At 35.3% G+C, this 22,336-nt stretch overlaps 1 protein-coding gene across 2 annotated transcripts in view; it reads right to left on the reverse strand.

The window, feature by feature from the left end:
• CPEB4 (cytoplasmic polyadenylation element binding protein 4) overlaps positions 1–16,734 on the reverse strand; it is a 58,784-nt gene extending 42,050 nt beyond the window's left edge. For both annotated transcript variants that reach the window (XM_026688096.2, XM_087955435.1), the window contains exons 1-3: positions 16,234–16,734; positions 13,821–15,877; positions 835–916 (exon numbers count right to left, since the gene is read on the reverse strand). In XM_026688096.2, coding sequence (XP_026543881.1) covers positions 835–916; positions 13,821–14,942 — 1,204 coding nt within the window. In that variant the 5' untranslated portion in view covers positions 14,943–15,877; positions 16,234–16,734. The remainder of the gene's footprint in view (positions 1–834; positions 917–13,820; positions 15,878–16,233) is intronic.
• Positions 16,735–22,336: the final 5,602 nt, after the last annotated feature.

Genomic DNA, 22,336 nt, shown 5'->3' on the forward strand with positions numbered 1-22,336 from the left:
AACCACATTCACATTTGAATATTATAACCTTAATAATTTCCTAATATTTATATTAGGAAATATATCTTCATAATTTGGGGGCACTAACATTTATAGTATTAAATTCAATCCTACCCTTTAAGATAGCTCTCTCTATACAATAGAGTATCTCCCTTATTTTAAGCACATTCATGGCTCTGTTTTAGACTTCCACTTCATCATTTCAGCAAGCATGCTTTTTCATACTTTCCCTTAGTATAGTTCCACACACTTTTATTGCACTGAAATTTAATAGTAGCTACTATATTCTCTTTCCTTATGTCCACTTTCTGTTTATTCCATTGTAGAGATTAATCCGTGTTCTAAACCTTTTGCATGCAGGACTCATGCTTTCTCACCCTGCACTCATGGCACTTTTAGTCTTATTTCTTTCACTTCTTTCATTTTTTTTAATACTAATACCAATTAATGACCTGACCAACATCCAGAACCTCTGAATGTTTAGAGAGCATGAACAGATAGGTGAGAATGAGATGAGAGAGTACAGGAAAAGTGACTGAACCACTTGGGGACCCAACAGAAAATAAGCATAGTGACTGTATGGCAAGTATATGGTTAAAAAAGGGTCTGTTTGAAACAAATGGTTTAAGCATAAGTATTCATGCACATACATGAAAAAGGAATTATTTCAATGGTAGTTTTGATTTAATTGCTTATGATGAAAGACAGAGAGAATTGGTGAAAGACACATGGGTGGTAAATGCTTTAACTGTACTATAAATTGAAGAACTTTCTATCATGCACAACTATATTACTGTAATAATTTAATCCCAAAAAATGGTAATCCAAGGTTACCTTTCAGAGAATCACTTTCAGCTCTCATTATGTCGATTAATGAATTCTCCAGTGAATGCATGTCAAAAGTTCTTGTACGATCCTACAAATAAACACAAAGAACAGTTTAGAGCATTTTTCAATGTACTAATCACTTCTAAATATAAGAAATTGAAGCAGAAATTAACTAGAAAGTTATTAATGGCTTAGTAAATGTCTAAAAATGCCACATATTGCAAAATTTGCTAAAACTATACATATACCTGAACAATCCTTCAGAACTCTGGCCCATCTCCCATGTCAAAAATTATTCAAAGTACCTTACAATTTCAATGAAGTAAAATATAATTTCAAAACATAATAGCTTGCATGTTTCAAGTAATTATTATTCATATATTACAAGAAACTCATCAGCTTACAATTTAGTCTGCCAGCAATAAAGCCAAATCAAGTGAAATAAAAAGTGATCCTATATTGGAATATTAAACATTGCTTCTGTTGACATGAACCTTGCTTACCCTCATTTGGTATCTATTCAAAAGAAACTCATTCTATTGAGAAATAGATACAAAATCACATTACAATTGTTTTCAATGATTCTTTCGAGCAACACTTCCTTGGCTGAATCATACCAATTTTAGATGCCAAGTGACAACTTATACCAGAAGATATAATTCTTATGTTTCAATAAAGATGGTTCTGTTGTCAACATACAGAATTCATAAATAGTTATTCTGGGGATTTTCTGCTCTATTATATAGCTGTAATACAAATGCAGATAGAAAGTGCTGTATACTAAATGTAATTAGTTTGATTCTCTTAAATTTAATTGAAAGGCATGGACTTCAAACTTAAGTGAAAATAATTTTATAAAGAATTATAGTGAACACAATTATTAATATAGGAATATATAATTAAAATTCATTCCCAAGCCCTAATAACATCAATAGAATAGTAAAATATGTCAAGGTAAAAATCATTAAAAGGTCAAAACATTTTTAAATATTACAACAAATAATCTGTGGATAGTAAGTAAAAAAATGTCCTTTAATATCCAATGAATTATTTCTGAAATAAATACTAATCCTGTAAAATAGCACTACAGGACATTTACTACATACTTTATAATTAGGTGATGTATTATACAATACCCTATAAATTGTAACTATCAATAATTTCAGGATATTGCACAAAAATGCTATTTCTTAGAAATATTGGTATTACAAATTGCCTGGTATTTCAGGTAACATGATTACTCTGCATTTAGGATAGTAATAATTTACATAAATATTTCACTGGAATGACTAATTTATCACCATATTTTCTCTGTAAATCTGGAACATGTATATCCAATAATTATCTTATCCAATTCTCCAAAGTCCCATTTTAACTTAAGCTTACACAGTTCAGTCTAGCCTACAACTGTGTAAAGCTCAAATTAATGCAGAATTAAGATGGCTTTGATCCAGTCAAATATCTAATTATAATTTATTTCTCACTTGAGAATAGAAAGAAAACTTCTGAAGGAAAAATGGAACATACATTAATTAATATTACACTCTTAATTAATATTAAGCTCTTGTATTGATCCACTTTTTGATTTCTAGCTTTACCTTGTTCACTATATTTATTAATGCATAGCACTACTAATAAAAACTAGCTCGAAGTAGTGGTTAAGACATCAGGCTAGAAAAAACTAGTTTCTAGTTCTAATCCTGCCTTAGGTCCAATGCCACCTAGGTAACCTTGGGCCATTTGTTTCTCTCCACCTTAGGAAGAAGGTAATGGCAAAACATTTCTGAAAAACCTTGCCAAATAAACTGCAGTAACTTGTCCAAGTAGTCTCCATGAACTGGACATGAATAAATGGAAAGAATAAGAAGTCCCTCAGAAAGAATACATTGCTTAAAGCACCTCTGAAACAGAAGTCTATGGACTTTCAAAAATCAAAATAAACTTTGCTCTATCACATTTGAATACTATGTGTCAGCTTCACAATTATAGAATTTCTTTTGAAGATTTCAACTCATGTAATATCTATGCATATTACAGTTCTGTAAAATAGTACCAACATGGACATGAACAAAATGTGATTTTTATTTACTCATCTAGTTCAGTCTGGTAACTCTTCTATACCTAAGACATCAAAATTAAGTTGCAGATAACACTTTGTATTTCAAGTTCAAAGCCAGCTCATCTTCCATATTCATTTCCAAAGAATGAAGAGTGGCAGTTAAAATTTAACTCTACAACAATCTTGTATATTCTTTGAAAACTGAAATATGGAAATGAATTTACTATATATACTAAATAATTATCTTCATTTCAGTATTACAGTTAATTGAAAAACTATGTATATTTAACATCTACAATGAGAAAGGAATCAAAAAAGTAAAATATAAAGCTAAATTTGAAGCAAAGCTTTTCTATCATTGAACTTTATTAGTATGTTTAAAGTTGAAATATCATTTTAATACTCTAAAGAGAGTGTATTAACAAGTTAATTTCATATAGGGATGAAATTCCAGTACTGAAAAAGAAATCTATAACTGGAAAATAAGTAAAAGTTCATTTATTTCTCATAGCAAAATTGATAGGACTGGATTGTGATGAGTATGTTCCAGTTTAAAAAGTGTTATTTCAAGGTTGAATCCCTCCTCCAAAACTTATAAAATAGTTCTGCTAGAAATACAATGTGATAAACCTAATGTAACGTATTTTTTAATGTGTGGTTCTTTTTATTAAGAACTCAGCTTATTCTTGCTAAGATATCATGTACTGTTGACGAACTCATATTAATCTACTATGGCATCAGAACTCCATGCTACTGTGCAGCAGTGCAAGGATGCCAATTCTCTTCAGTCTTACAGCACTTTCTAGTCCCTGCTTTGTCCTTTTGTAGAAAAACATAATAAAAATCTCACATATAAGTTTTAAAAAATCAGTTTAATTTTGGATGAACCAGAACATTAAGGAAAAGCTGGAAATTTTTTTGAGTTAGTCATTCAGTCAGCATAATTACTGAGAGCCTGGCATCAAGTCAGTGCAGTATCAGATTTTTCCCCTCGATATATCTTGTGACAATGTCTGTGAAAGCCATGAATAAATGTACCAAGAATGACTCCACAGTAATTCAACACATCTAAAGACATAAAAAAGCAGGTACCACACAGACCAGTTTTTTACATATTCTTAAAATATACATTTTCTTAGGCATCAAGAGGCTTGCTAACAACTGATAATTGTGAAAAATATAGGTAATTTTGACCAGACAGACTGGCTTAACTGGCATTCTTAGAAGCTGAGAAGGTAGAGTTGCATTAGTTCACACTAGCAGATTGACTAGTAGTGGAGCCCATAAATAATGTTTACTAAATTTCACCCTTACTCCATTTTTTATTTAAAAACAGATGAATATATTCCCATTACTTATCTTTTGATCTCTACATGTCAAAAGCTTTTATTCTACCATCTTCTCTGAAGGAAACATATAGTCTACTTTCTGTTGTTAATACAGGGAAGCTGAAATAGCACCCATTAGTGACACAATTCTGCAATCATTTCTATATCCTGAATTTTCTATGAATATTTTAGCAGGTTTTTCCATTTAGCCCATATCCTGAAATTAAAACTTGGAAATTTTTATTATACTAAACAGCCATAAAATAATTGTGAAATAAAATATCTTACATAAAAGAAAAAATATATTATATGGTATAGATAATGAGGCATCCACTATCCTGATATTCTAAAAGCTTACAAGCAAAGGATTAGTCTAAATATAGGTAATCCTCAACTTACAACCACAACTCAGTCCGAAATTTATGTTGTTAAGTGAGAAATTTGTTAAGTTAGTTTTGCTCCATTTTACTTTTCTTGCCAAATTTGTTAAGTGAAAGTGAATTTGTTATTGTTAATTGAATCTGCTTTCCCAATTGACTTTGCCTATCAAAAGGTTGCAAAAAGCAATCATATGACTCCTGGACACTGCAACTGTCATAAATGTGAGTCAGTTGTCAAGCATCTGAATGTAAATCACGTGGCCATGGGGATGCTGCAACGGCTTAAGGGTGAAAAATCGTTATATGTCACTTTTTTAGTGAGGTTTTAACTTTGAACGGTCACTAAATAAACTGTTGTAAATTGAGGACTAGCTGTATTTCTGTAGCAGTTCATCACACTGTAAATTTAGCTGTCCATGTAATAAAGATGTATCAATGATCCTAATCCAACTGCCACTCAAGATTCCATACACAGTATCATGCATCTGTCAATGAATACTTCAGCTTCAACCATAACAACACAAGAGCACACAATAGATACAAACTCAAGGTTAACCACACCAAACTTGATTGCAGGAAATACGACTTCAGCAACAGAGTGGTCAATGCCTGGAATACTCTACCAGACTCTGTAGTTTCTTCCCCAAACCCCAAAAACTTTAACCTTAGACTGTCTACTATTGACCTCACCCCTTTCCTAAGAGGTCTGTAGGGGGCGTGCATAAGCGCACCAACGTGCCAACCATCCCTGTCCTATTGTTTCTTTTATTTTTCTTATATGTACCCATTTCATGTATTCATAACTATGTATATACTTATACCTATTATCTTGTAAGCAATTGACAAATCAAATAAATAAAAAAATAAAAAATAAGTATCACAGAAAAGATACAGAGATAGAAACAAACGAACAAATGAGAAAATGCTCCTGAAATATAAGAATCAAATTTAGGAGGTCAGTTCTTCTAATTTTATTGCTTTGTGGTCTAAGCAAAATACACTGAGCTATAAAAATGACCAACTAAATACCACTGGTACACACTGGAAATGCAGATAAAGAATAAAGGAATTAGACCAACGTCTATATAAAAATAGGTCTACTTTTTAGATAATGTGGTCTCTTGCTTATAGCATATCATCTTCATAAAACTGGGTATCCTCAAATAGCATTTGGTTAGCTTAGTACATTACAGCATGCAGTAAAAACAGGTATAAAAAATTTATTTTTTCTACTTTATTCCCTGCCTTAACATTTAAAAAGGGAACTTGTTTTTTTTTTTCCCCAATAAGAGAAGACCAAAACCACTATTTCATTCAGAGGACTCCTAATTCTGTTCATGTTAGTTCACATCTAAATTTCAAAAAATATTATGTAGCTCTGGATGAGATCTTGGAAGAGAAACAAAACTGTCTTGATGGCTCAGAGATTTAACTCAACATGAATTAGCTGCAAATGTTAAGTTCATTCTGGCATGATATGGTACAAAAGGGCTATCCTACACTATTTCAGAATGTATGGTTTGGCTCTCACATCTTTTTATTGAAAAGCACGGAATGGTCTCACACAACGTTTTCAGTTCTCCAAAAGCTGAAAGAAGCTGTTTTAATCTTCTATGTTATAAGGTGCTAGTTGTCTGATGTGGATATCCCAAAAGAGGAAAACAAATCCACTGCCTGTCAGTTATGAAAAATGTTTGCATATTTGTTCATAAGCTTCTCCGTAAAAATGGCAGCAGTGGGCTTTCTCTAAAAATACATATGTACAAATCCCTTTTGACATGCAGTAAATTATATCTTTTGCCAACTAACTCACCCCCCCACTCCCAAAATCCCATGAGGCACGACAAGCTGAACAGACACTTCCATGGCCACACATTACCTACATGAGTAAATCAATCCTTATATAACAATTGTGACCAGCTAGATTTACCACAGCATGGTATAACAGTTTTTAAAGAGTTTTTTAAAGAACATGTACACAAGATCCTGAACTGTGAACTCTACAAAGAACACACAAATAATTGTGCTAATAACAGCTTGACTAATCAAGGTAACAGTTCTAATTTAGTACTTTATTCCCTTGAAGATAGAAGAGTGTCAGCATATAAGGAAATTCAGTAACCGTTGTTTCTTAAAAAGGTATCAGTATTTTATACTATTTTCTTCATTTAACCAGAGCACAAAAAGCATATGACTTTAATTAAACCTTACAACTTTGTGGGAAAGTTTGGTTAAAAAGGGAGCCAAATGGTACTAATAAACATTGTTTTATCTAAAGCAAAAAACGTCAATGAATATTCTTTATTACCATAATATACTGTTAAAAGAAAAATTAAATTGTTGGCTTTTTTGCTTAAAAGTTATTTTAAAATAATTCAGTTATATGGAGGGAAATAAAACATAGCCGGCTGCAATTTGTTTTACATTCTTGCTTTAACCATAATGTACCAATTTAAATAAAGATTTTACATTCATTGTGACATTCAAAATGGGAAACCATCAGTTTGAAATCATAGTTCCAATTATATCTATAATCCCTCCGAAAAATTAAATGAAAATGATCTCTGTGTACACCCCATTTACTACAATCCTAGAGTAGTAAATCCTGTAGTAAATTGAACTTACTACAAATGAACAGTCATATGTGTTTTTGAAAGCCAATGTAAATACAGACTGAAACCCCAAATTCTTTTTTCAGAAGTAGCCAAATCTCTTTATTTAATAATATCCTGCCCCCAAGTTCAAGAAAAGATGGGAGACAGGAGGGGAACTCTTTGATTACCTCCCAATCATGTCCTATAAATGTTTAAAAGAATAGCAAAGATATTGGTACATAAGGCAGATAGTATAGACTCCTGCAATTCATGTACTAGTCCCATCTTCTGCTGTAGAAGTATATAATGAATTAATTAAGAATATTATCGGATTATACAGTTGGAAAAACTTCGCCACAATGCAAGAGGAACAAGAATACAAAATTAGGACATCACCCATTAATGTAACCTCTTGCACCACAATACCACAATGAGTTCCCATCTTTGTGGTATAGCTCCTACCTAAGTAAAGCATGCATACAGTTTAAAACATCAAGATATGAGTCAGTTTGTGTTGTTATCATCTGAACAGTAACTGATGAAAGTTCCAATGTTTGCCAAGGTGAGGCAATCTCATCTGGAACGCACCAACAAACATAAAAATTAAAAAAAAAACATGTTTGGGTGTGCCAAATTTGTTTGTAACAAAGGCCTGAGTTTTTAATTAGGTGCTTTTAAAGTGAGAAATCTTTGAAGATGAAGGACTCAGTAACATAACTAATGATGATACGATTTATCTGGGCCTCTCTTTATTCAGCAGGCATATAGCCACCCACTATATATTATTCACTCTATCACATGATATTTAGTATAAAGTCCCCTTTGAGTCAAGCTCAACTGCTGATGAATTCATAGGCAGATGCATGTAGTTTTCATGGTTGATCACCACCTTCTTCTAGGATTTTTTTTAACATTTCCCAATCCAACCTGTAGCCCAAGGAGTTTTTAGTGATCTCCCATTCAAGTACTCACCAGATCCAAACCTGCATTTGATTAATAGAACGTAGATAGATCCATACACACCTCCCCCTCCTCCACCATATTCCCAGTCCTAATTTCAACTTGCATAACTCATAATCAGCCAACATTCATGATGAACAAATTGGGGGAAATTGCTAATTTCTCCAAATTAATAAAGGTAGAAAAATATGTATGGTGCATATATTCTTGGAAAATAATATATTACTCTTAATGATCCATTCCCTTTTTCAACTATTGTCCTTGATTAGAACATAACATAATCAGGCTAAACATGCTTCAGATTCAAAGGAAATAATGTACCTAGGAAGGTAGTCACATAATCCTGGGAAAAAATGCAGCTGTTTTAAGGAGCTGTTGACAGATACTAAATAATCACTTCCAAATGCCCCCCAAAACACCCTTTTGCCTTCAATACTGTACTGTAAACACTAAGTTTCTATCTAAATATCTTGGTCTTCAGCAATATCAGTAATGACAGCATTTGGCTAACCTTGGCTGGGCTTATAACTAAACAGGGTTTGGCCTCGTTAATACTTGGAGGAATACCAGGGGTGAAAGCTAGACCAAAAAAAATCCAGAAGAAATATTTGGCAAATTTCTTTTGTTTTATTAAGAAAACAAAATGGACATGTCCATAAAATCACCAGGACTTCGTTGATTTGAGAGAACCTTCAATTATCACCAAATGGCCACCAGCCTTTTATCATTTTGAGGTTTAACCATTTGCTTTTGTCCTACCTCAACTGGTCAACAGAGAAGACTGATACACGACTACAGTTTCTTTTTTTAGGAAGGCAACCCTAGCATTAGAACTTGCACAAACATATGTAATTGGAGACCAAACAGTAAACTAAACACCATATTTAAAAGAAAGGGTGTATCTTTATATGCATTTCATTTTTTTACCTTTACAAGGGGGAAAATGAAAACATACTGAAAGCAGTTCTAAGTCTACAGGTTGTTAACTTTACATTTCCCCATTGGAAATGATACGGTGGGAAAAGCAGCCTAAAAATGCTTGTTTGGAGTGCATCAAAATTGCCTCAGATGCTTTCTCAGTCATACATTTATGATCACCCTAGCCATACTTCTTTCTTTCTTAAGCAATTCCCAGAACAACATGACTATAAATAAAAGGTTCTGATGTACATTCCAGATTGTGGTTATGTAAAAAAAAAAGGGTGGAGAAAAATGGGGCAAGCATGTATTGCCTTATATGAAGAACAGCCACTGTGAACCTAACAATACAAAATGCCAGGCTGGAGCTACAGGTTCATACAATCATGATTCAACTTTAACAACATCTGTCAGATGTACAGGCATGCTTTCTTTAAAACACTGAATCCAATTTCAACCTTCTTGTGCTATGAGTAAAACAAATACCGTCAAAGGCAGGCCAAAGATCAGATAAACATTTAAAAACAGTCTCACTACTTTTAATCCAGAACATCCCATTATTATTATTATTTATTATTATTATTATTATTATTATTATTATTATTATTATTATTATTATTATTATTATTATTATTATTTAGCTAATGTAGAAGAAAATTTAAAGAAAATAGAACAAAGTCTGCTGTTCTTAGTCTGCTTGTCTTCATAGCAATCGACCATTCCTTATAAATTATTTTTCTAGTTTCTTTATCAGTCTCATAATTTTGCATATGAAATAGTAACTCCATTTTGTCTTTCTTTGAACACATATTTAAGACAAATAAAAACAGATTTAGCAAAAGATATATATATATATAATTACTTGGTGTATCAGAATTATTATAATTTTTTCAAGCAATTTGTTGGAACCAAGAATATACCACTAACCTAATTAACATCTTGCTTGCTATCAAGAAGCAAGTTAGGTTCACAAAACCTTGTTTGTTTCAATAAAGCTTATAGATGAAAAAAAAAAGCATTAGTATTTTTTTTTCCTGGAAACATTTCTTTAACAGCTAAATGTGGGAGAATACTCAGTATGCAGCAGTTGCATGTTTCAACTTAATAAATTCCTTCAGGGCAAGTGAAATAAGCATACAGCTATTTATTTTAGAAACTGGACTTCTGCCTAGCAGCAAGGATAGGTCTTCCTGTTTCAACCTTAACTGTCTTTAGTACAGAACAGTGTCCCTGTTCTACAAGGAAGTACACTAGCAAGAAAGACATGTTTGCATACATGAAAGCCTATTTGAAATTTAACTGCTAATCAATAGGTCTCTGCATTCTGTTGGGAGTGCAGTGAAAAATAAAGCTGATGAATGTTCTTTTTAAAACAGGATATGTTTTATAGTGATACTGATATATTTTCTTCCAAATTGCACCATCATAATGAAGTATAGATTTACATTGTGCAAAATATGTGGGTTTCTTCTTCACTGCATTCTCAGCAGAAATTGGTATCCCTGTTTAAAGGGAAAGATAAAGATGTTTTTCCCCTGCAAAGGAAATTTTTTAAGTAAATTGTATTTTTATTTGTATCTATATTTTCCCCTCAGCCCAGATTTAATCGATATTTTTAGAGCACTTTGCAAAAAGCATTAATGCATCGATACCATGTACTGTATTATACTTTGAGAATTTTAAGCAACTTGTATTCTAAAATATAAAAAGAACAGAAACAAAACATCAATGTTTCAATAATAAGCAATCTTTCCTCTGGCACTCCCAGTTCAAAATGTTTGAACCTGTCACATTAGATATAGTACATGCGCGCGCTTGCATCTTAAAAGAGGACTGGCTCTTTAAATCAAAGAGAATATGAACCACGTGCACAATTCCATACTTCTGTGGTTGTGTTCCTGGTTGGGAGCTGCACTGCAGTTTTTACTCCCTCTGCATGCAGTTGGTTTTCTCATGCTAAAGTATTAAAGGGAAAAGGTGACATAGGGACACAAACAAAGCTCACATTATACTGTATCCTTTTTCCTGTCAGGGAACGCAAACTGGACAATTCAAATTGCCATACTTGTCTTTAAAGAGCTGACACTTTGGCAAACAAGCAAGAAAAACCAACAAGCATTGTGTAATTGCTGTTTACCCTTTATCTGTGCACTAGGGGGCAACTGCTACTGACTAGCGCTGCTGCAGCTACCATCGCTTCCCTCATTATTAATGTAGCATTAAATCTATGGATATCATTGAACATCTTCTCAGCGGCAAATATTTTGCTGATTTTAAGACTTCAAGGAGCTGAGAGTGCCAATAAATACAATAAATATACAGCCCATTCTATTTTCTTCCTAACAACCCAGTAAAAGATCCCTCATGCAGCACTGCAACAACTTCCCAACTGGGAAAAATAAGGGCAACAACCACTATTAAAGGCAAAACTGGTTTCTAGCCTCACACCAATATCCATTGTCAACTGTCTGGTCTTCTATATCGTCATAACAAAACTAAGGCGCTGGATGAATAGAATATTTTATTTCGCCTTCCATTATATCAGGCCTAAGGACTTACAGTACAAGCTTCTGGTCTGAATTTTAGTAAAAATGTATCTTAGCATCAAATGACAATGCTTTTTTAAAACAATCATCCCAATTCGTGCATTGTACAACATACTAAGTATTTGCATGAAAACCAGGCGATGCTCTTTCAAAAGAAAGCCAGGTCAGAAAAGGCCTTTTTGCATCAGTTAATCTCTGAAGGATATTCATGCCTGTATTTCCGGTGGCACCAAGATAAGGCCAGCTCCTCTACTAGGGGAGTCTGTGATTATTACATTTGCATAAACATTGCAGAATTTACTGAATTTTCATTTACTGAAGAAAAGGCAACCTGTCTATATACGGAAGCTATTTGTGTCTGTGTGGAACAAATAATGTTCGTCCAAATTAATGGTGCTGTATTTGTTACTTCTAGCAAGATACCACATAGCAGCAATACTAAACATAGCTGAAAGCAGGTCTTCTAATTAAATGTATTAGAGGCAGAATTGAATTGTCGATATTCCAAGAGCTTAATCCATGTAAAGCTTTGTAAACATATTTTTGCACGCACTTTCATTCGAAATAGATAGTTATCTTGCACAATCATTTGAAGAAAAAAAAGAGAACCATTTCATGTGAAAAAGGAGGAAGAAAAAAAAAAAAGCACTATCTGCTTCATGCTGCAAAAAGTAAATGCCAAAGATGACTGGAGAATTTTCTAGATCTGCAATACTCAGCTGTTCTTTGAAGTCCTGCACTTGCCTCCTCAGCACTGAGCACAGGCATTTCAAATTAAAATGTACTTCATTAAAATATGTTCCTTTTGCTAGATACAAAGAGGCAGGATTTGGTCTCGATATGACCATTTTGTTCTTCAGGGAAAAACTGATCACAATATATTGCCACAGATATTTATAAGATTGGAATAATAATCCAAAGAATAAAAAAGAACGTAATAATATTCCAGTATTCCAGGACAAAACATTCCACTTGCATCATGCCTAGGTCCGAGGCCTTAATTTATGAAGAGAAAGACAATGCTTTATCCCACAGTGTAGTTTCTTTATATAATCACAATTTGCAAAATGAACTACTAAAACAATGAACCAAATCTTGCTGCAGTGAGGCTCAACCATTACTCCTGTACTTCAGCTGATTCATAGCATTAGTGGTTTTATGAATCCTCATATTGCTTCCTGATTTATTATTTCATGATTTCTATTTCAGGTGCATGAACTAAAAAGAAAATACAAGATGCGTCCTCTGGGTAATCTAACCAAATTATAAAATAGTTTTCTATATTTAACAAAAGTATGGCTTTTGCCTATCTACCAGTTTTCCAATTATGACAAAACTAGGTCACAGCACAGTCTGATTATATATACCATGTTGAGAAATAAATATTTTACAATTTTATTTTTTCATCAATATTTTTAAGGTTTTGTTATCTCAGTAAAACATTACAGAATATTCAAACTTAACCACAGCTAATAATGAAACACAATATATTGTCAAGGTTTTTACTGCATTGTTTAAACGGCAATTTCTAGTGGTAATTGCTTGTAAGTGGAGAAATAGGTACTACTGAAATTCTCAGCCTATTTCCTTATAGCAAATGGCTACCCTCCAATAAAAAAACCTGTCTGAAATAGTCCATATCTATTTTTAGTAATGACTTATAATCTACTACTAAAATATATTGCCCTTCCTAGCAGAGACCAGCTCAACATTTTAAGATTGTTATTTGAGCTGCATTTAAAAACCTAGATATTCCAAACTGAATCAAAATAAAAATTAAGCTGCTGTAGATGTATTTTCTATGGTTTTAGGAACCAGTAATAATTAATTGCACAGAATTCTATTATATTTAAAAAGCAGTTTCAACAGTTCTTGTACTTTAGAATTTTATTCAGTTATAAGGATGACTCCAATTATTGCTCTTGTAGTTGTTGTATTGATCAGATAATACTGATTTGACAGCAAGCTTACTAGATAATAGATTTCCTATTTTGTTTTAGGTATTTCTCCAACAAATACTATACAGAGCATCCATGAGCAACCATGGCATGAACTACACATTTAGGTTCATTTTTAAAATCAATTTTATAATTGTGCATTTTTAATATTTGAAGCAATGCAAAAAAAGATAAAACATTACAATGTACACAGTCTTTCCTACATCTCTTTACACAGTATCCTGTCTAATATTGATAAAATGATCTCACCTGAAAGGGAAAGATATTGTCAGCTCTGTTCAAACTGTCTTCCATCCAAGATTTTGGAGCAAAAACGGAACTGGGTCGTGCATACTTCTGCAACTGGATATGATTATTTGGAAAATTCTTCTTCAGGGGTGAGATGGAATTCAGGGGTGTTATTCCTCCATTCAGTCCCCTGCGGTGATCTCGCCCTTGGGACCCACCCCACCCACCACATCCACCACCAGGACTCCATGAGGAAGATGGTGTAGGTGATGGGCTTTGGTAGCTGCTCCATGGAGAGGGTGGTTTGTTAAGATTATTAGCAAGATGAGGCAGTTGATTAAAAGCAGCATTTCTATGTGTAAATGGAGGTGGATGAGGGCTTGCAGGAGACCTCCTCTGTTGTTGATGCTGATTGTGATGATGTTGAAAATGGGGGTGATGAGGGTGGTGCTGAGAGAGGGGTCCAATCTGAGGGGAAAAACTACCCCCAAAACCAGGACTGACATGATGTGGAAAATTCTGAAACAGCAGAGCACCATTATTTGCTGAAGCAGGAGGTACCCCTCCCTGGTGGAAGAAACTCGCATCTTCATTTATTATTGTAGAAGACGAAGGAGCTATAGCTGCTGCTGACCAGTTACTGAAACCAGTCAGAGAAGATGCAGTAGATGTCAGGGGCTGGCTTGAAGTACCTAGCCCTGTAGCCTCTTGATAATCAAATCCTGTTAACACTGGTGATTCTATTCTTATTTTTTCCTTCCCATTGCCATTTTCAGAAGAATTATCCCCCTGGCTTTCTTCAGATTTAGCTTTCTCAGAATCAGGCAGCATGCCTGCTTCCTGACTTTGACTAGGGGAAAGCTGCTGTTTTTCTAGGGAGTCTTGTTTTTCCTGTTGTTGACTTTTAGATTTTTCTGACCCCAGAATCTCATCCTGAATATTATGGGCAGCTGGAGCAGGAAAGAGCCAAGCTGACCCAGCACTACTGCCATTGGCAGCTGTGTTATTTATAAAAGCAGCAGGGTTGGGGGCTGCATTTTGATGGTGATGTGGAGGCTGCAGATGTGGATGAAATCTGACTGGAAAAGCTGACTTATTCCCGGTGTTGTTCTGCACTAACACGCCAAACCCGTAATCCCCCATTTATTTTATTTAGAATCTGAATTCCTCCTGGAAAGAGAAAAAAAAATCTTTAAATGGTTTTCTTCTTCTAAAGCAACAGAATAGAAAATATCTTTTTATGACAAACTTTCTTCCTACCCACTTGAGATATCTGATTTGGATATTTTTCCTGGATTTTTGTAAGTGAGATCACTTAAAATATTGACATGGGTCAATTTGTGTTCACTTCCTTCTAATAGCCAGAAGGAATGGAAAGTAAATCTTTGGTTAACAAAATAAGAGCTTTCCTTTTTTAAAAAGGAAATACACAAGAATGAAGTGAGGATGAAAGAAAGTTCCAGGGAATTTTTTTTTAAAAAAAGATATATATAGATATATATAGATATAATATATATTAACTTTCTTGTCTTACCAACTGCCTCAACCTGCTCACGTACACATTAATGAAAAAAAGATACCATGACATCTGGTACTCCTCACTCCTTCACAGCTCCAAAAATATATTTAAATCTGGAATCATTTAATAAATTCTATATAATCTAATATATATCTGTGTTCTACTCTAACAGTCTTTGCTGTGGAAAATGTAAAGATTTTAGCTCAGGATTTCTTTAGGGAAGCAAATTCTAGAAGAGAAACTTCCCTCCCCCACAACCTGTGCTGCTACTGCCTTTGCCTGTAGGACTATGAATAATATGACTTATGCTGATGCCCTTCTGACAAGGCCTTTCTATCTCAAGAGGGAGGGGTGTGAGGATTTGTTCCTTTTTCTGATCTCTAAATATTGGCATTCAGTGAGTGCTGGGTGTATGTGTACAGACTGAGTTGAGCAGGCGAAGGGTGGATTCTTGCTGCTGCTGCTGGCTGGCTGGCTGGCTGGGTGGGTTCCTGCTTTTTGAAGCTCGCCTTCTATTACGATCCGATATTTACGTGTCCTTCAGATGAATCCTGGCTGCCTGCAGAGGAAAATTTTCACCTCAGAAAATCAGCAGTCAAGTGTCTGGAGGGGGATGGAGGAAAAATACCCAGACAGCATAAGTTAAGACATTTAAAAAAAAAAGCCATCAGCAGAATAATTTATTGGGCAAAAAAAAAACGAGAGAAGGGGCTTGGGCTCAAATCCATATACAGAGAATATCTAAGGAAAGGGAGGGGAAAGCTTCCTTCTGATGAGATTTCTTCGAGGGGAAGAGAAGGAAATACAGGTCTGATGCCGCCCTTGCTCTCGCTCGCTCGCTCTCAAGAGGTAGGAGCTGGCACCAAAATGGGGATTTCACCATTCACCACCCGCGCAGAGAGGGGAGGACTTTACCTCTGGAGGGGAGCAGTCTCCGCCGGGGAGGGGACGACGCTGGCGGGGAGCCGGACTCCTCTCTCCCCCATGGGAGCCGGTTTCTCAAGGGAGGAGGGTCACGAGGATCACTTAGTGGCGAAAGCGCAGGGAAGGGCCGAATCAAGGCTGGCTCTTATGGTGGTGGAGGTGGTGGTGGAGGAGGAGGAGAAGGGTGAGGAAAAGAGGGAAGCGTTGGTGGCGGCGATAGCGGTTCCCAGGGGTCCTGCCTTTCCTCCCACTGCCGATCCTCGGGGGCTGCGACTGCTTCTCCGCCTCGGCTCCTCCCGGCGTCGTTCTTTGCCCCTCATGTAAAACAATCGTCGATCGGGAGGGTGGAGGGAGGCTCCTATTAAATCGCGGAGACGCTGGGCTATTCTGTCAAATACGCCGGTGCGTCAGCCCAGCCCGGCCCGGCCGCCTCAGCCACCGCCGCCGTCTCCACAGGACCGAGCCTCCGATCGAAATGACAACCAGCTGGAGAGAGGCAGCGCGACACTTCCGGTTCAAAGAAGCCCCGCCCCTCCTCTCTCTCTTCCCCCTCCCTTCTCTGCATGAGCCACGCCTCTCCTCCCTTCAGTCGCTAGGCCGCCCTTTTCTAGCCAGAAGAGGGACTGCGAGAGTCAGCCTCCCTTTTACATAAGGGTAAATGGGGCGGCGCTGCGTCCGCCATTCTTGCTTCGGGCAGTTTTCTTTCCCTCAAGAGAAGTTGAGCGGCCATGTTAGGTTAGGTAATGAAGCCACAGCGTCTGTTAAATTTATAGTTTGGTCTAATTTAAGCAACCATTTTTGAGTATGGAAGGCCTGAGCTTTTTATTGGCTAATGGTTTCTGAAAGTCAGTTTATTTGATGGGGTCAGTTTATTTTGCGCATCCTAAGAAGTTTTTGGGTTTATCAAATTTTGTGATCTGGCTTGAAATTATTCTTCATAAAATTGGCACATGTTTTAAATCCCAATCGTAGATCTTAGACAATGACTTAGAATGAATCCTTGATTTAAAAAAAATGTTTAACTGGAATATGACATTTTCCTTTGTGATTTTAGAGACCCTCTAAAAAGAGTCACAGCTCCCCTCAGGAATGTAATATTCATAGCTTATTGCTTTAACCATTCAGTTTTGTCTGACTGTTGATGACTGTATAGGCACAGCAGTGGCTTCTTACTTCCTTAAAGTCTGTCTGAGAAGTCATATACCCATTATTTCTAGTTGGTTCCTTTCATCAAACTTCCTCAATCTGATGTTCTCCAGATAAAGTATACCTTGATACCCATTGCTTCTCAATGGTAGGAACTGAAGTCCCAGCAGATTGAGAAGGCTTTCTGGTAGGGAAGACAATATTTTGATTATTGAACCAGACTTAAACAAAAAAAAAAAGGATATTGCTTTGTCCATTTTGAAGACTGGTTTGTCACACCAGGATAAGGCTGGCAACCATGGCATTTCCATACTATGAACTAGCCTATTTGTGTGACATCACATATATTTATTGCCTCACCAAAACATGTGTCTGTTAAAGATGCCAAAATGAAGAATTACCACGGCTAATTTAACCATTCTATAAGTATTACTCTCCTTCTCTTTTCAAGCCATTCTCTCATTATTAATACCTGCAATCATCATACATTCAGAATTAACAACTACATCTGTGAAGTCATTTGCTTTTGTAATGTAGTATTGCTGAATATATGGCTTGGATGTTACATCTGCCTATGTTCATCACTTATATTTCAGCACAGCTTTTGCAGCATGTTTAGTTTTATCTGGTTACAGAAGTTCTAGACTTTATTATCATTACATATAATTGAGGTCTGGCACCTCTTCTTTGCTTCTGTTTGTACAGGAAGTATTAAGCCTTTTTTTAGGACAAACTATATAAATATCCAAGATATGCTGATACATTTAGCTGCATATCCCAAGACAGAAATTAGAAATTTCCTTTATAGGAATTTAACTATCAACAAGCGAAGTGCTGTATTTAATAATATGAACAAAAATAAGAAAGCTTTTGGGAACAGAAGAGCTTTCAGATAAATACCCCAGTGCTTCTAATCAAGAGACACTATACAGTTTTTTTCTTACCACCCTTTTGTGGATTTTATGGGAAAACAGGAGGATTACAAATAGAAGATGACTATGACATTATTACCCACGCAATTTTGTATTGTGATTATACAAAAAAAATCTCACTTAGAAAAATACCTGGTATATTTTTTCCTCTAGGTACATATGTGCAACATGTACATAGATACATGTTGCACATATAAAGCACAAACTATATGGAGAAGATCTTAAGTATAATCCCTATTATAGCAATGAATAAGAAATAATTTAGTTTCTCTACAGTCTTTTTCTCAAAGTAGCCTTTAAGGCAACATGAGCAAGTACTATATGAAGCAGCTTCCTACATAGTTATTTAGGATTCAATACCAAAGGACACATTCCTTAGCCTTTTCCACACAGCTGAAGTGCCATTTTCTCAATTTTGGCCAGTAGGACAAAAAAAAAATTACTGGCATGAAATCTGCTACCCAATTGCTGATCCCTATCCTACCTCAATTATTTCTGTTCACTTATTGTCAGTCATCTAATTTTCCTCCAAGGTAATAGATGAAAAATCCCTAGCAGATTGACAAACCTTGAAGTTTCCCTTGAATGGTCTTGGAAGAAAATTCTACATTAACTTCAGAATAGCCAAGAGTAATGGTTTACGCCTGTCTTACTTGATGTCTGGGGATGAGAAAAAGGTCATCTTATGCTAGATTGTCAGGGCATCTTTGTGCTGTGGTTCAGTGAAAAGGGGAAAGCCCTTGCATAGGACCAAATGAAAAAAATGACATACCTCAGGGTGGGGACATTTATTAGACTCCTGGATTACTCCCAGAGTTGAATGATGTTATTGACTTAGACTCCACTCAAAAGTCTTTTTCCAAATGTTGCTCCTTAGAATCAGATCACTGTGAACTTTCCTATGCATTAAAATCTCAGAATTCTCCCTTTCTCCTTTTTCTGATCAGTCTGACTTTGAGACACTGGAGCTTGCAGAGGGGCCTTTTAGCTAGGCCAGAAGAAGCTAAATCAAGAACCTTATATCCTACATCAAGCCTATACAGGAAGAAAGTTCCCAGAACTCTGCCATATGTTTTCAGTGAATTGTGAAGATTTAAATACACATGTGTATAAAAGATCATACTGAACATTTGGTTTAAAGACAGTTCTGAAAAAGTCCTCCTTTTTTGAAAATTCAAATACGGCATTGTCCTGACACCAAATGTCACAATTAACCTTAAGGCTATACTGGAAGACAAAGCTGTACTGATAAACAAAATGAACATTTGCTCAGCCTCAGCAGTTTATGGCATTGGTACGTTTTAAAAAAACCAATAATGAGGTATTAAGAAAATGGTAATATATTCAGATGCATTAAAATAGTAGCTTTATACATAAAGTAGTCAGACCAATGCACAAAAATTAGCCAGAAACACGCCTTTATACTGTTGTAGCAGATAACTAAGTTTTAAATAATATGTTATGTATATTTAAAAAAAAAACATAATAAAAAATTGAACACTTCCCTAATCCAGTAAGACTGGGGCAACAAACTTACTTTCTTCCCAAGAAACAGTTTTGTCTTACAATCCATTGCATGCTTACTTGGGAGTTACTGTTATTTACTTCCAAGAAAACATATAATTATGTGGGCTGCACATAATTGTCATCAATTATAATTATCTGTAGTTGTTGTCTTGCCTAAGTAACCCCCTGTACTTCACATAATAGTACATGAAAGATATTATATGAAAAGTTCATAGTGACTACTTCTTTTAAACATTTGAAATCTACCTTCTACTAAGCAGTCTTACCCTAATGATCCTTAAAAAAATCACCACTTTTTCTTCCTGTTATCATTTATGCATAACTTACTATTTCATTTTCTTGGAGACCTTAACTTGTATCATATGCTCACTCCAAAAGACTTCAAAGCAAATCATACTTAGGACTGGTTTTTAAGTATTTCCCTAGATATAACAGCTGGAAAATGAGATTATGGTTAGAATTTCCAATCTTCATGTATGCTGGCCTTTTTAAGCCATCTATTTTCAAAGTGACTGTCATGTTAGTCTTTCACAGCAGAATCAAAACAAGTGTTTTGTGGCATGAGATACCAGTATATCTGATGAGAGGACTGGGTTCTAGGAAAGCAAAGCAGTAATAAATTTTCTAGTCTTTAAGGTAACCCAAACCCTTTACTATTACAATTTTATTCCTATCAGTTTTCAGGTGTCTTTCTCTGCCAATCATCTCAGAATATTTCTATATCCATTTATTGAACTCAGGGTAATGAATTCCCCATTAAAGATCTTTATTAAAGAAAAATAAACTGTCATTATTTTGATTTCTATCACTATTGGATGATTGTTTTATTGTTTCATTGATTATGTGCCAATGCTGACTCTTAATTTCTATCCAAGATGATCTGTCCAACCTGATCCTTCAATTCTTCCAACATTGTGATAATTTGAGTCTATCCACCTTGCTGCTTCTCTTTTCTTCTTCTCTTTCCTTCCACTTTTCTCAGCATTAGGCACCATTCCAGGAGCCAAATCTTCATAAAATGTGTCCAAAATATTTTAGACACAACATTTGTGCCCCAAGTCAAGTGACAACCCTGAACTGATTTGTGTGATGGTCAGTTAGACTGCTTTCGTGGTTATCTGTGGTATTTTCAGGAATCTTCTCCAGCACCAAAGTTTAAATGTGTCAATATTCTTGCTAACCTACTTTTTCCAGTCCATCTTTTGCTTCCATAGAGTATCAAAGGGAAAAACACTGTCTATTCAATTCTGATCTTTGTAGATGTGTGCACATCCCAGCATGTAAAATTTTTCCAAGGCCTTCATTGCTTTCCTAGCAAGTGCTAGTCTGCAGCATATTTCTTAATTGCTGATTCCTTTGGTGTTCATTGTTGAGTCTAAAAGACAAACACTAGCCACCATTCCAGTATCTTCACTGTCAGTTGCGAAGCTGGTTATCTGTAGTGGTTTTTATATTTAATCTTAATCCCATTTTTTCACTTTGTTCTTGCAGATTATTTGCATTTTCAGCTATCAAAATAGTTTCATCATTATGACAAGTATTGTTGTTCCTCCAGTCTTAAAGTCATGCTCATCTTCTTCTAGCTTCTCTTAGTATATATTCAGCATATAGGTTGAGTAAATAAGGAGGAAGTGCCCAGTCTTGTCTCACTCCTATGCCAACCTGGAACCTGGTCTGCTTCACCATGTTCTTTCTGGACTGTGGCTTCCTGACCTGTGTTTACTGGTTTTGCCAATAAGATGTTATGGGATTGCTTTTTTCTCAACACTATGGTGTTACCTAGAGTTAGGTGAAGAAGTAGATGTTTTGGGCAGAATTAGCTAAATTGAAGTAACGGCTTGACAACTGGTACAACAGCTTTTATCTGGAAACCTGATGCAAAGACTACAAGATGTGCCTTGTGTTGGAGGAATTATTTACATTTATGTTTATACACATATAAAGCAAATAGTATTAATGTGCCATTTTATCATCCAAACTGTACTTTGCAAAGGAAAATAAACTTTGTAGTATTGCTTTTAGAACTGCTCACAGGATATATGGGCATGCGCAATAGCATTATGCAAAACGCCATATATTTGAACTGGAATATATTAGGAACATTAGGTACATCTGTAGAAATGTGAGTGTGCTTGTTGCAAAGTTGGATTTTTATTTTTATTTTTGCCAAAGTTCACAGTGATAAAAGCAAATACAAGTTTATAATATGGCAAATTTTAAAGCAACCATTTAAAATAAATGCATTCCCCAAAGAACTAATAAGGAGTTATGGTCCCTATTCCTGGAGATAAATACCCATAATGACTAATAGCTACTGTTCCTGTAGTCCTTCCATGGTAACTGGCTTTTCTAGCACATCATCATGTGAGGTACCTCCCTTGTGTCCTCGGCACACATTTCTCCACTCTCTGGGAGATTAGTGGCATTCATTATTTCAACACCTTTGCATTTCTTCCTGATTTTATTCTCCATCCGAATAACATTTTCAG

Source organism: Notechis scutatus, chromosome 2, assembly GCF_049901735.1.
Source record: "Notechis scutatus isolate UNSWTSFEM ecotype Mainland chromosome 2, rNotScu1.2, whole genome shotgun sequence".
Lineage (NCBI taxonomy): Eukaryota > Metazoa > Chordata > Lepidosauria > Squamata > Elapidae > Notechis > Notechis scutatus.